The following is a 16,038-nucleotide window of genomic DNA, read 5'->3' as shown; positions in this document are numbered from 1 at the left end:
TGACCTGTTGAAAAAGCAGAAACTTGTTCGAGCACATAGCCCACTCGTTGCCGCCGTGCCCACTGGATGCTGCCGGCAAGGGTGCTTGCTTTATACTGTCTTCCCACGGCGCTGTTGCACCTTGGTTCCTGGAGTCGAGGTTGTTGATAATCCACGGGCGAAGTTCCAATTCGGCAGAATCATTAGCAGCAGCCGGATCGGTCAGGCGCATGCTCCGTGCACTCCCATGGAAGGAAGCGCAGATGAGAAGCGCCTGTTGAAAAAGCAGAAACTTGTTTGAGCACATAGCCCACTCGTTGCCGCCGTGCCCACAGTATTGACACGTGTACTTATCTTTATCGGGCAACCACGTTTCGCCGCCTAACAAATGTAATCGCACAGCATGGGACGCGCCTGCATGTATCCGAAGTTTCTGGAAAGTTATCGATGCTTCTATCCGCTGTCTGTTATCGCCGAGACTTATGTTATCTGATTTCATCACCTGACGCGAATGGTGTAGAACTTTGTGGAAGGCACGCGGGTCCGAACGATTAGTCTGGAACATTCGACGACTGCTCTATAAAAGCCGACCCGCTTGACCCGCAGATCAGATTTTTCGACGATCGCCGACTGTGTTCGCCGCTTTCGTTGTGCTATAAGTGTAGCCTGTTTTGTGGGCACAGGTTCGCCCAATAAAAGCTAGTTTTGTATTCCACCGTACTGCTTCTTTCTTCACCGTCACTACCACGTGACAGTATGTTCTCAACGGATGGCTTCAGTCTTTTTCTGAACTTCAGTGTACTTGTTTCATTTGTTGCAATGAGTGTTGTCAAACTTAATACTATTCGAGTTACAAGTTGATCTCATGTTTGCTTAAGGTGATTCGAGGTGTTAATTCTACTATGGTATTTAAGGTGCAGGTATATATTGGTATACTCTAAGCGATTCTTGCTGTATTTCCTAAACTGATACTCTGAAAACTGCAGGCGCATGCACCTGATATACATATAGGTTAGCATAGTCGATTAAAATCACGGCCCTCTTCAATTGATTTTGTATTGGGCTACAAGCTTTGGTCTTTGTGTTTTCTGTGCTTATAGCACCACTCTTGAGCTTTCAGTATGTGGCTGCTTTAATGTCTTCTCAGAAATGTGATAAAGTCAATAGTCACAATATGACATTGCCTCTTTTTATACCAGTTGTATGTTTACTGCGGCTTTCATAAAGAAGTCAAGCTGCCTTAGCACTTCATTTTAAATCATGGCTTTTGATTTTGTGCATATTTCTGCATCATTATAGCAGTGTCTACTTTTATTTATATTGTGAGGGGAGCAATCTGTCGTGGACTTCTTGGAAATTGAGATTTCATGTGACAATTTTGCTTTATTACACGGCTTATTCATCCTGGTTCCTCTTTTCGCACTGTAAGCAGTGATATAAGATGAGCTCAGATTTACAGTGCATTATATGCAGCACTTATTGTGATACATATTTGCTCTAGTACCTGTTCACTACATAAGAAAACTACATTACAAATATAGTGCCTTGACCGCATATGCATCACTGGTTTTCGTAGGTTTTCTTTGATACAGCCTAGACTCAGGAAGTCAGGCTACTTTGTGTAACAGTAAGCGTCATTGTGGGAGGTATGCGTTGGTATTGTGGCTAAGGTACATTGTGTATTTATGTCCATCTTCAGTGATATTAAAGGCGGTGAGCATTTTTAAATATATTTGTCTGTCTTGTCTGTAGACTTTTTTTTTGATGGGTATCATTCATACACGTCAAATCGCAGTCCACGGGAGTTCCGTATTTCGTGACCCTGAAGAAACACCAAGGATATTTTTAATAAGAGATCTTACCAGAAGCATTGCGCCGTCGAAAGCTTACACGCGTTCTAGTAAGTAACCTATGTTTCTCTGAAGATTTTATACCTTCATAAAGGTTACATTGCAAAGAAAGCATGTAACCTGTATAAACAAAAAAGTAACCTTTTCCTTTGTAACCTATGCAAAGGTTAAAAATGTAAAGGTTACATTGTTGTAACTTTTATGTTAAAGGTGAACAAAAAATGTGAAAATGCCACCTTCGTAAAGGCTACTGTGTTTAGAGTGTAGGAATGGCCAACAGTGCGGCGTGCACTTTGTGCGGGTGCGACGAGACGATGGAGCGTCTTTTGTGCCACTGTCTATTCTTCGACGCTCAACGATGTGCTCTACAATACAGACTCAGCCGATTGGATAATAGACCGCTCTCGGTGAAAAAGAAGCCTATGCATTCTTGCATTTGCACAAGACCACCAAATCGTTTTTGCACTTCTTGAAGGCGACTGGCCTGCTCAAACGCTTGTGACAGCGGACGTTCCCATGCGAATGTGTTCACAACGACTAAACCTTTATTATCTTTCTTCTCTTCTTATTTATACTTCCCCCTTTCCTCTCTCCAAGCGTACGGTAGACAACCGGGCACGTGCTCGGTTGACCTCCGTGCCTTTCGCTCTTCGTCTATCTTTCTCTACCCAGTAAGAAACCAACCAATCTTAATCAAGTCATCGGTAGATATGTTTCCTGTTTAAATTCTTTCCTAAAGCTGGCAACACCAATAGCCACGCGATTTTTCTTCCGAGTGGTTCAATCGCTGTCGGTATGGTTGTTTTCTCATTCTCCTTTTTTAGTGCTTACAATGTAAGCTGCGGAAGCGCTACAGTGACCTACGACAGTATGAACGGAGTACGCGTACTAATCTCCACAGGATTTGCTATTGCAGTCGTTGCCGCTGTTTTCCCATCCGCCGTTGTACACACCATCCATGCATTGTTCCGGTGCGGCTTTATCTCAGGACAGGAAGCCTTGCTGATCACGCCACGGCCCTTCCTTCCCGACAATCCCTGGCGACCCTATAGGCTGCCGAGGCAGTGGGCGACCTCGGGCATTATAAATCATGGCGTTCTTCATATACTCGGCGCTCCACACGGAACCGAGGCTTCCTTGTCCCTGCATAAATCATTCAAACCCTGGACTATCACAACTATAGGATCGGTTCGCAAATAGGAGGAAGAACGGAAGCAGAGACCTTTAGGGGCTTGGTGGCACGCTTCCTCTTTGCATCCTGCAGTCGCCGACATGCGCCTCTGCGAAGCTTCAACCAGCGTTGATGTATTCTCTAGTGAGCAGCTACACTTGTTAAACTAGTCCCATAACAGTCCTTAGACAGTGTTGAGAGAGAGAGACAAAGCTAGAGACGAGGCAAGCGGAATTGTGAAACACTTGATTGCAACTAGGCTTAAACAGCGCTGCAATTTTTACCTCATAAGCGGTTTTTCTCGAGGTCTCCCTCAGACTTCCGTTTTACGGAAACTACTGTCATCGTCCAATATAGCGCAACACAGGACGGCACATCGAGGCGGCACATGCGTATAGCCATTTCTACAAGTCTTGTGGATGTGCCGGTCACCGACTCTGTTGTCTACGGAAATACGCAACGAAACAACAAACGCTGCCTAAAAATCCTCATCGCAACAAATATACGTCATTAAGATCACAATTCATTTAATAAAGCCAACCTTCGAGTCTATGCCTGCTTTCCTACGGTTTGGGGTTTGGGGCATCTGCTGGGTCGGTCTTTCAACGAGTAAAGTGCAGTTTACGGAAGAGGATGAAAAACTGGGCGAGTTGGTATTTATTCATGGCTTTTGTATACATCTTTCTTCGTTTTCGTTTCTAGTGAGCCGTTGCTTATTTGCTATGAATGCAGTTTACAGTTACACTATCTCCAAGGTGGGCTCGCTCTAGTCGGCGCGCCGACCCTGGATACAGTGTTATAGCAAAGGGGGTCAATCCCGGAACCAGTATAATTCGCAGTCAGGTGAGTCACGTGGTGGAAGTCTCCGCGTCTTGCCGTCTTCACTGGCAGGCAGGTACTCGCTGTGGTGCAAAACGCTGCGCAGGATATGATCAGCGGCAGGGCATTTATTTACCCGCTTCACGAAAGCTTCGCTTCTCAGATTCACACACGAGGGTTGTATCTGCGTTATTTTTATTATCTAAGATGGCCAGTTGACGGCAAAAGGTACTTATGAACTAAAATCTTTGTGAATTACGCTCCCTTCCCCCCCTCCACCCTTTCATTGCAGAGCCGTTTTTTTGGCGTACAGTTCGAATTGAAAGTGAAGCAGTCCTAGTCCGCTTGCGCTAACTGGTCTGAAAATATTATCGCGCCTCATTGGCTCATAAGCTGATGACGATCAAATAAATGTTGCAAAAATTCGGTCATACCATTGCGTGTAAAACTTGGAACAATGAGGTATTTGCACCCCACACAAGAGTTTTGTTGCAAAAAATAAATTGCACACTCTAGCTCTGCCAATGATTGAGAAGTTATGGGGAACGAATATTCGGGCATAACGCCTTGGGGTTGGTGCATGTTCTCACGAGTAATGTGCACTTGACTTGTATGCATCCAACGGAACGCCAAGATATTTTGTTGGATCATAAGTATATTCAATGTCCGCGAACTGTGTCGGCTCAAAGAGTCGCGAGCCACACCACAGTCCCACACTTTTACCACAGTTCATTCGTGCACCAGAGATGGTGCCGAATCTCTGCATTCCCGTCCGTTCCAAAGACAGACAGCTCTTTGAAACACCCGCCACGTGCCACTCTCTCTTCTTCTTTCGCTATGACAGCTCGCGCTCTAAGGCGCCGTGTCAAACTACGCTGTCTCCGGGACCGACATACTTTCGTCCGTACTTTCCGCGCAGCACGCTACGTAAAAATTGTGCGACGCTATACGTACTTTATGGTCGCCCAAGTTAATAATGCTACATTTCTTCGCCGGTGTACGAATGTCATCGTCGTTTTAACATACACCACATCACATAGCCACACGTACTACGACTGCATAACACGTATTCGCTGTTGACTTCACGATCTATGTTCCACTCGCTTACGCTCGTCGACTGCTTATGTAGGAGCCAACATTTGCCTTGTCGTAAGCTCGCGTCGAATGGCTGGCGTGAAAATTATTCAGTTGCCACCATACGATTGTCTTCCACGCGGTCGTCATCGTGCTGCCGTCGTCAGAGGCATGTACACGCTGGCGCCCCACACACACAAACAACTACTCAGTTTACGCAAACACGTTGGACCAACTGGTATCGCTTTGCGGAACCCCAAACAATGCTAGATAGCCAGGTACTTTCAAAATGCTTCGCATGACATGGTTTCCACAGTGAGTGGGATCGGTACAATTTCGATATACTCTCTTCTGTTCTGGTTCGATTAAAGTAAGTGAACCGCAAGCAGCTGTTTTCTCAGTCGAAAAATGGGAGATTTCAATTAGCACATTCATTTAGTAGAAAACCGTTCCATTCATAAGCTGTCTTTTTTTACGATTCCATAAGGCAATCCCTCCTCAAAATGAAATAAAAATTCTTCTACCACTTTATTGATAAGGAAAGCTAAAAACGAGTCGTAATTTTATCAGCGCTAACACGCTTCTATAGCAAAAGCATCAGGAATATAGTATACAAATGATATAATCATTTCTAGCGTTCTTAGCACAAGAAAAGCCTTTCATCAATTGCAATATGCATAGATAAGCCGCATTAAATTTCTTAACCTGGGTGTTACCAAGTCTTCATATTTCAAAGTGGTCAGCGCGCAACAAAGCACGAACTGAAGGAAGTAGACAGGACGAGCGCCACATTTTAATTAAACCTCCCTTTAAAATGGGTTGTTCGGCGCAAAGTAAAGAAAAGGAGGCAAGAAGGGATGAAAAGAACAGGATATAGAACGAAAGCAATGTAATTCGGATTCACGCACTACGCTACAATCATGCCTCGTCACAAGCAGCGAATAACGCAAGGTATTGATTGGTGGGATTTGCCGTCTTACAGCAAAAAGGCGGGCCATGAGACACGCCGTTGTTAAGTTCAAGCGTTAACTTCGAGCACTTGACTTTCTTTAAAGCACGTTTGAAGGCGGGTTATGTCTTGCGCATATGATTAGGCAATAATTTACCTCTTGCGCTCTACTGTGATTTGCATTTAACACCGACGGTTGCGTTTTCTTCCTGCTGTGTCTTACTTTTGAAAATGTGTTGTCCCTGGTTTGCTTGAATGCTTGCTTGCTTGTATGTTTGTTTGTATCTTTGCTTGCTTGCTTCTTCCATTCTTTCTTTTTTTCTTTCTTTCTTCGCTTGTTTGCTTGCTTGTTTATTTTCCTGTTGTGTTTGCTCACTTACTAGCCTAATGGCAGTGCATTTCAACAAACTCTAATTGAGGGTCAGCGCATGTCCAGGTAGCCTAATTTTTTGTCTGTCCGTGTCTTGTTGCCCTGCTGACCCTTTAAAAAGAACACGTCCAAATTCATCTTCCTTTCAAGGTTTACTGTAACAAAGTGTACTTGCCGAACAACGGGAGTCTATGACGGCAGTCTACGAGGAACAAAGTCTGTCTCATCCTCTGAAACAATGCTCCTTTCTATGCCACCTTTCACTCGAAAACCGTGGCATGCGACGCAAAATTTCGAGGGCAAATATTCTGTGCCATCTCAGGTTTGCGGCAGAAAAATTTCCCGACGAGCACCGACGACATTTCGTCAACAAATTATCGCCGGTTTCTGCCATCACAGCACCAAACACCCCAGTTTTTCAACCGAATATGAACTCAATTTGTGTTTAGACTTAAAGAAACAAACTCCGTGGTCATTTCATGCTTCCAAAGCGGCGCCTTATAGTTTATCATGTCCGTTTCTTCTCTTCTACTGCAATATTGCAGCATTTTTCGTTATTTTCTTTTTCTTCTGGCGCCTTCATTTCGCTCCCGCGTGCCCTTAGAGTGTGGGACGACAAAGGAATTCAACCAGGCCTCATATGGGGGAACTACGTCGAGGCGGTTCATATTGCGCGCTGCAGGCGCATTCATAAGGTGCGGGAGGAATTGGAGGAAAACGGGAAGAGGGCAGCCTAGAATCAGACGGGGTCATTCATGTACGGGTTTATGAACTGCGTACGCCAGCTATAATCCTTTCATTCCATTGCCAGCTGTCTACAATTTTGCTTCTTTTTTTCTTCTTTCTTTCATTTTTTAATTCTTTGTCGTTTACGCTAGCATGCCTTAGCCTGTGCGCCAGTAATGGGAAAGGGGGGTGGCTGCGCTGAATGGGGTGGCCAAGCCCAAACAAAGGGCAGATCCTCCTCCGATGTCACCGCTGTCCGGATTGGACCTTCCCCATTGGAACCGAGAAGCTTCGGGGCCCCGCCTCTGATCCTCGTTCATTGGCGTCTCGCGTGTCTTACGCTCCCAAAAAGGCCCACGGCAGTGTTCTCCTCCCGCACTAATCGTGGCACTCCCTACAGCCTCCTGTACGGTTATACACGGCCTCCTGCAAACCGGCGCAGTGTATACACCTCCCCCCTCCCCCCACAAGCTTCCTCAACCCTGATCTGAGCAGTCAAAGCCGCAGTGCCGGCTGCCCGGATGTGAGAGACAGCAGGCGATCTCGCTCAGACTAGAAGAGGTGCATCCAACGTCGACGTCACTAGAAAACTCCAAGACAAGTGTGAAGCGGAACTACGTCTTCCACGGTAGGCCTATTTTTACAACACAACACTTTTTCTCACTCTCACTTTACAATAGCTGCCGCACTGGCCCGCCACTGACGAAGACGGACGGATGGAATAACTTTACTGAAAAGTCCTGCGAGCTACGGTATCCTGAAAATATTCACTATTTTCATCCTAAATATTCATTTTAAGTGGGTGCACCTCGCATACTCACCGATTAAGAGAAAATAGTGATGAACGGGATGGGAAAGGTAGTGAGGTTAACCGGATGAAATTCGGGTTTGCTATCCTGCACTGGGGGAAGAGTAATGGTAAATGAAAGACAGAAAGAACAGGGCAAAGAGAAAAAGGAAAGAAACGAAAAAAATGTAGGGAAGGTCGTGAACGTCCATGATAATTAGTGTCTCCAATTGGCCACTCGAACGTAAAAATTTCAAGAGTGCCTTCACTGTCTTGTGGTGTGATGACCGTATAGGTCGGTGTTCCAGGGCTGTCTGTTCCGAAAACGGCTGGTCGTCAAGACACGCCAGCGTGGTCGCGAGTGACTACCTGTGTGCACTGTATCCGGTACAATGACAAAGAACGTGTTCGATAGTTTCCTCGCCGTCACTGTGGTCACACGCAGACTATCCTCCTATCCGATGCGGCAAGCAAACGACTTCGTAAATGCGGCGCCCAGCCACAATCGGTAAAGTACCGTTGTCTCGGGTCGGGATAGTCCAGGTGGAGGCTGAAGTTGCAGGCAGGGGTCCAGTCGATGTAGACGTGTGTGCTGGAAACTAGGTGTGTTCCACAACGATTGTAAGGCATCATATGCAAAAGTTGCACTGCTGCACCTGTTCTTCATAGCGGGATTGGCTCCTCCACGCCATATTCACGGGGAGATCTAGCAGTTTCATCGGCTTGTTCTTTACCCTTTAGGCCACAGTGACTAGGGAGCCACTGAAATGTGACGTCGTGTCCTTGCTCGACGAGGCGATGAAGAGCTCTCGGATATGTAGCACTAGTTTTTCGTAGGGTCCACGGGGTAAGGTGGAAAGCAAGCAATGTAGACCTGCCTTAGAGTCGCTGAAAATGTCCCACTTTTGATGTGGTTCCTATCGAATTATGCGTAATGCGCTACGAAGAGTAGCAAGCTCCGTGGCTGTCGATGTAGTCTGATGCTATGTCTTCAACTTGAAGGCGGTGACTTTCGCCGGAAAAATTACTGATACTGCGGATCCGTCCACGGTGGTTGAACCATCAGTGTATATATCGGTATGATCGTTGTATTGTTCCTACAGTTAGAGCAGCGAAAGCTGCTTGAGAGCTGGCGATGAGAGCCTTCTTTCGTTCGAATCCCTGGTACTGCCAGTCGAACCTGTGGCTGAGCTAAGCACCAAGGAGGAAGCAAAACTCTCGTTGCAGCTGTGCAATCTGATGGTAGGTATACACGATACGGCAGCATCGTTTGACAAAAACAGACACGTGGTCGGTCTTCTGGCAGTGAGGCGAGATAGTGGAGAGGGCCGGGCGCGAGCAAGATGCCTGACGTGGGCTCTGAGCGCTTCCATAACGATGTGAATATTGGCTAAGTAGGAATCCTCAATTGCAATGGTTTCGGATGTTGATGTACATCGTGGCAGCCCTAAACAAACCCTAAGCGCCTGGGCCTGAGCACTTTCCTGTGTACGGATGTTAGTTCTGCAGGTATTGGTCAGCACTGCCAAGCTGTACCTCAGATACCCGAGAAACAGCGTCCGGTACACTTGCATCATCACGTGTACTGATGTACCTCAGGCTTTTCCTCCAAGAAACTTGAAAAGACGAGAGATGGCTGTCAGGCGCTTCTGTAGGTAGCCCACGTGGGGACTCCAACTGATTGATTGATTGATTGATTGATTGATTGAAAACATCTTTATTTGCCGAATATTCGTAGAACTCGTGGGTGGACCGCCTAGTCCGGTAGTCCACTGGTTATTGCTGCTGCGCTGGCCCTCCCCACCAGCCAGTGCTCTCGATCAGGATCATCGTTGAGCAGAATAGCCTCCCACTGCTCTTGTGGGGGATCTGGAATAAGGTCTACTATGGGATTAAATTGTCATGCCCACACTATGTGGTAGAGGTTAGCTACCTCTCCACAATATGAGCATTGCGGAGAGTATAGTGAAGGGTACCACTGGTGTAACTTAGCTGGCGTTGGGTATGTGTTGGTTTGTAGTCTCCTAAGGGTGTTCTCTTTTAACTTATTGAGGGATTTATGTGGTGTTGGGTACTCCTTCCTGGCTGTTCTGTATGGTGCGAGATTGTCAGCATACACTGCTAAAGCAGTTAGGTCGCAGCACCCTTCAAGGTCATCAGAGGGACACGCCCGGTATAGAAGAGCTCGGGCAAGCCTGTGAGCGGCTTCGTTTCCTCCTGGTAGTTCCAGGTGACCGGGAAACCAGATGACTGAGGCTTGGCTCGGTGGATGCTTAATCATCAATGACAACCCTGACCTGTGAATTGATCCATTATTGAAGTTGCGACAGGCGTTCTGGGAATCGGTGAGCACATCGGCGTTGGGGTTAGATGCTTTAGCTAATGCAATACCTCCTTCCTCTGCGTGAGTGGTGTTGGATGTTTTCATCGAGGTGCAGTTCACCATCGATCCTGAATGCGTTGAGACCGCAATAGTCATTACTCCAGTCTTTGGTCCTGCGGCGTCCACGTAAAGGGTGTTAGGTTGCTCGTCCCATTTCTTCTGCAGGGCTTCCCCTCTTGCTTTTCTCCTTTCGATGTTATATGCGGGATGCATGTTCCGCGGAATGGGGTACATGTTGATACGTCTCCTCACATCACGTGGTACCTCTTCCCTTTGGTCTATCGTATAGGGCTGATTAATATGGATGTTTTCGAGCAGATCTCTACCTAGTTTTGTGGGTGCGAGCCTACTGAGTTGTGAGAGGCATTGTGCTTCCCACATCTCTTTGAGGGTATTATGTACTCCTAGAGCCATGAACTTTGCCGTTGGCGTGGAGTTTGGTAACCCCAGTGCAGTCTTGTAGGCTTTCCTGATCAGTCTCTCCAACTTTTCAATTCCCGACCTGGAGAGGTTAAGGAATGTCGTCCCGTACATTATCCGAGAGATCACGAAAGCTTGCACTAAGCGGATGACGTCCCCTTCCTTCATGCCATGGTGCTTATTTCTGATGCGATGTATCATCCGGAGGATTTGCTCGGTGGATGTTGTAAGCTTCTTCATAGTGGTGTTGTTCTGTCGCCCCTGCGGGATATAGAGCCCTAGGATCTTGATCTCCGTGAGAGCTAATTTGTCCAGCGATGGATATGGCGTACGAAGTCATTGGCTTCAGGCTCCAATTTGACCAATGCACATTTATCTGGAGAAATCCTGAGGTCTCGTTCACTAAGGTGCGTCGATATCAACGTCGCAGATTTTTACAGCCTTGCGTGCTCTTTAGGACGCGTCACACCAGATGCACAGACGCAGACTTCATCGGCACAGATTGACAATTTCACCGTACTTCATACACATTTTATGAGGCCAATGAGCACAAGGTTGAAGAGTGTTGGGCTCAACACACCACCCTGGCGGTACTTCACGGTGTGTATAATGTTGAGTAGTTGGGCCGTCTTCGGGATTCACAAAGAAAGATCGCATATGTAAAGAACTGCGTGTCTAACGATACAGTCGACCGCCGATTATCTCTCTTCATGTTCCTCCACATCAAAGGAGTATATGCCAATGTTCTGCATGAGGCTATATCAGAGACTCTAGAAATGGTTGGCCTCAACGGCTACAGTTCGTGAAGTGCAATAAGTGCTGTAAAGTAATTAACTATAAACTTAATAAGTTAATTTTCGTTATTTAGTTGGACATGTTTCAATTTCTCATGCAAGTAATGTTCGCCTCTTTGAATATACCAGCTCAAGGAATGGAATTATGCTATTGCTGCCACAGAAGATTCCTTAAATTCTGGAAAACATAAATATGATTACCCGGTGTATATATACATATACACACGCTTTTCTGCGCTTTTCCATCCCCTCTCTACATCCCCCTACCCTCTACCACTGCGGCCGGCTTCCCACACTTCACACTCATGCGCTTTTTTACACTTTAAAACTCATTATGCTAACGCATTAAAAAAACGCATTCCATAAAATACCAAAAAGCGTTTTGCGCGTGGTGAATCCCAACACCGACTTCATAAACATGAAGTAGAGAAATAATTATATAATAGGTTAACCAACGCCCAGGCAGCTCCGCCGGGGTATCTCATCTTGTACAACGTCCTGCTGCTGACTGCGAGGCCGCGGGTTCTGTTCCGGACCCATGAGGCACTGGTGAGAGCAGAATGCAAAAAAAATCACCTACGATTCACCTACTCCCTAATGTGAAATTTGAGCACGGCTCTATACGTGTTTTCATTTCGCGGTATATTGGGGCAAACAGTTTTAGAGACATGTAGCAGAGTCGGTGATCGTCGAAAACTTGATCTGCAGGTCAAGACATGAATCGTCGAAGGTTCCGGTGTAATCGCTGGTGTCGCGTGGCTTCCAGAAAGGGCTACACAATTCGCGTCGCGCGTACAATCAGATTAAAAAACAATCGTAAGCCATGGCAATCGGAACAAACTTGAACGAGACCAAACCAAGCAAACCAAACAAACGCGAGCGAGAGCTGACGCGAGAAGACGATAGTACGAAACGAGCGGTCCGGCTGAGACCAGTTTCCTGCGCGCACGTACTGAAAGGGCCGCTCTCACTGGTCTCCGCCATTAGCGGCTCGCGTCTTTCATCTGCCGCTCCGCGTTCGCTCTTTCATCTTTCGCTGTGCTCATTCGCTCGGTTACGCCGCCGACGCTCACCGCAGGAACGGGAGCCTAAGATCTGCGGTCTAAAAGGTCCCCCTGTATCCCCGGCGCATTGATTCCTGTCATCATCATCATCAGGCTGTTTTATGTCCACTGCAGGATGAAGGCCTCTCCCTGCGCAAACCAATTCCAACTAGCGCCCGCGAATTTCCTAATTTCATCACTCCACCTAGTCTTCTGCCGTCTTCGACTGCGTTTCCCTTCTCTTGGTACCCATTCTGTAACCCTAATAGTCCAATGATTATCTAACCGGCGCATTACATGACCTGCCAAGCTCCATTTTTTTCTCTTGATGTCAATTAGAACATCGTTTATACCCATTTGCTCTCTGATTCAAACCGCTCTCTTTCTGTCCCTCAACGTTACGCCGAGCCATCTTCGTTCCATCGCTCTTTGCGCGCTCCTTAACTTGTTCTCAAGCTTCTTCGTCAGTCTCCAAGTCTCTGCCCCATATATCAGCACTTGTAAAATGCACTGATTGTACGCCCTCCTTTTCAGTGATAATGGTAAGCTTCCAGTCAGGAGCTGACAATGTCTACCGTATGCGATCCAACCCAATTTTATTTTTCTATTAATTTCCTTCTAATGATCAGGGTTCCCTGTGATTAATTGACCTAGGTAAACGTACTCCTTCACAGACTCTAGAGGCTGACTGGCGATCTTAAACTCTTGTTCCCTTGCCCGACCATACATCATTATCTTTGTCTTCTGCATATTAATCTTCAACCCCACTCTTACACTCTTTCATTTAAGGTCCTCAATCATTTGTTGTAACTCGTCTGCATTGTTGCTGAATAGAACAATGTCATCGACAAAGCGAAGTTTGCTGAGATATTCGCCGTAGATTCTTACTCCTAAGCCTTCCCAGTTTAATAACTTGAATATTTCTTCCAAGCGCGCAGTGAATAGCATTGGAGAGATTGTGTCTCCCTGTCTGACCCCTTTCTTTATAGATGTTTACTGCTTTTCTTGTGTAGAATTAAGGTAGCTGTAGAACCTCTGTAGATATTTTCCAAGGTATTTGCGTAAGCATTCTGTACTCTTTGATTACGTAATGCCTCTATGACTGCTGGCATCTCTACTGAATCAAATGCTTTTTCGTAATCTATGAAAGCCATATGGACAAGCTTATTGTACTCTGCGGATTTCTCGATAACCTGATTGATGACATGGCTGTGATCCATTGTAGAGTGTCCCTTCCTGAAGCCAGTCTGTTCCCTTGGTTGACTAAAGTCCAGTATTGCCCTTATTCTACTGGAGATTATTTTGGTGAATATTTTATATAATACTTGGAGTACGCTAATGGGCCTATAATTTTGCAATTCTTTAACGTCTCCCTTTTTGTGGATTATTGTAACGTTTGCATTCTTCCAGTTTTCTGGGACCCTTGCAGTCGATAGACACTTCGTAGAACGAGGCGCCAGTTTTCCAAGCATTATGTCTCCTTCATCTTTGATTAAATGGACTGTTATTCCATCTTCTCCTGCTGCTCTTCCTCGTTTCATGTCTTACAAGGCCCTTCTGACCTCATCGCTAGTTATAGGAGGAGTTTCTTTATCCTGTTGAATACTGTTTCTAATGGAGGTATCCCGACTCCTCTAGGTACTGTACAGGTCAGTATAGAATTTTTCCGCTTCTTTTACTATATCTTCGAGGTTGCTGATAATATTACCCTGCTTATCTTTCAGTGAATACATCTTGGTTTGTCCTATGCCAAGTTTCTTTCTCACTGATTTCTGCGTTCATTTTTTACGGCTTCTTCAGTCTTTCTCACGTTATAGTTTCCATTATGACTTACTTTCGTCTTGTTGATTAGTTTTGACAGTTCCGCGAATTCTATCTTATCTCTTGAGTTGGACACTTTCATTCTTTGTCCTTTCTTTATTAGGTGATTTGTCCCTTGGGAGAGCTTGCCTACTGGTTGCCTTGGTGCCTTGCCTCCCACTTTAATTGCTGCCTATGAAGCCAGCCTAGCTTCTTGTACGCGTCAAGAAACCCGGCGTGCTCAATTAACCCGGAAGCCTCCCCAATGCTATTTGTCATTGTCCAGCTGCGAATAAGGTTATTTATTTTATTTATACAATACTGCGGACCTTGCACAGGTTTAAGCAAGGTGTGTAGAAAAGCATTTGAATAGACACAAGATTCAATAGAAACAATGTCAACTTATCAGAGGAAAAAGCTCTAGGACACTGGTCCAGAGACTTTGGCACTCAAGGCCTTAAGGGCTTTGCTGAAGTTTTTAAGGACATGCGAATTGTGCGACCGTCTTTGAGTGTTGTAGCGCGTAGTATCGCGTTCCTGTGTGAATTTTCCGGTTTCGTTTTTGTTCCTCTTCTTCTTTCTCCTTTTATTCCCATTACCCCTTTCCCCGGCACAGGGTAGCCAGCCGGTACTTACACTGGCTAACCTCCCTGTCTTTCGTCCCCTTTGTCTCCTCCTCCTCTCCTATCAAAATATTGGCGAAAGCTAATCCGTCTGGGTCACAAATGAAATTAAAATGGGAACCATATCCTCGTCATTCATTTATAGCAGCTTTTTTGGCTGTGATGTCGACCACATTTGGTTTGTTTTCTTCATTACAGACCGAGCATCTAGGCGACTTACTTGCTGGAGGGGTCCAGCCGACGAGAAGATGTCGGCTGGGGTTCCGAGACGACCAGTTGGCCTCGCACTGTGGGCGCTACCCCGCTGGATGTCGTGGCTGGTGGTCGCATGCGCGGTGGCGGCGGAAGCGACGCGCTATTTCGACTTGGTGCTCGACCCAGAGTCCCGGTTCCGGCTCTACTGGACGGTCGACTACGAAGCCGAATTACTGACGGCGGAGCTGAAACTCGACTTGCCATCCGAAGACTGGTTCGCCATCGGCTTCTCTGATCGCGGAGACGTCTCTCTCGCTGACGTCTGCGTGCTTTGGGCCGACCCGCACGGACGACCCCACCTGGAGGTGAGCGTGGGTTCAAACGAGAGAGGCGCAAGGAAAAGGCGTACTTGTCTTTCATAACAGTTCTCTCCGCGGGGTCTTAGAGTGTTATGGTAGAACTTTTTGCACTTAGAAGCAGTGACACACCACAGGGGGGAAGGGGGGGATTATTGTAACTCTCTACTCTTTCCTATCCCACCCCGCTTTCCCAGAACTGACAGCCGGGGTTAACCGAGTGAGAGGCAGCCACAGAACCTTCCATTGGTGTTTTCAGGTCAGCTTATAGACACGGTCGTGTTTAAACCTTACTTAAAAGAGAAGGGGAGCATGCGTTAAATTTTTATAGGCTGTTTTTTCTCAAGATACATTACGAAAACAAGAAAACATATTTGCAGTTTTGCAGTGTGGTGCGGGCTTAATATGGCAAGTCAATTTTGCGAAAGCCCACAAGGTGGATGAAGGTTCATGAAAAGGAATGTTGTCACCCACCCGGCTGGCGCACGAAACCGCCTTTGTAGCTAGACACAAGCGCAGGCATGAAGACTTGGATTCGGCCCACAAGTCAGCTTTGGCCAGGTACCATATTCGGGCAGGTATAATTACTACCTAGCATTTTCTGAGTAGAGCTTATGTATGGACCGTTATAGGCGTACAAGTGAGCGCTCTTTTTCAACATTTGAAGAGCTCGAAAACCTACCTCCAAAGCCCGACAAG

At 46.4% G+C, this 16,038-nt stretch overlaps 1 protein-coding gene across 1 annotated transcript in view; it reads left to right on the top strand.

Moving 5' to 3' along the window:
• The first annotated feature begins 7,273 nt into the window (after nucleotides 1-7,273).
• The window catches only part of LOC126547031 (dopamine beta-hydroxylase-like), a 56,494-nt gene continuing 47,729 nt past the window's right edge, over nucleotides 7,274-16,038 (top strand). Inside the window, exons 1-2 of the mRNA XM_050194851.3 lie at nucleotides 7,274-7,566; nucleotides 14,987-15,348. Of these exons, the coding sequence (XP_050050808.1) occupies nucleotides 15,037-15,348 (312 nt within the window). The 5' untranslated portion in view covers nucleotides 7,274-7,566; nucleotides 14,987-15,036. The remainder of the gene's footprint in view (nucleotides 7,567-14,986; nucleotides 15,349-16,038) is intronic.

The sequence above is a fragment of the Dermacentor andersoni genome, chromosome 1 (assembly GCF_023375885.2).
Source record: "Dermacentor andersoni chromosome 1, qqDerAnde1_hic_scaffold, whole genome shotgun sequence".
NCBI lineage: Eukaryota > Metazoa > Arthropoda > Arachnida > Ixodida > Ixodidae > Dermacentor > Dermacentor andersoni.
The sequence above is the reverse complement of the archived record's forward strand: the minus strand, read 5'-3'. Positions and strand labels throughout refer to the sequence as shown.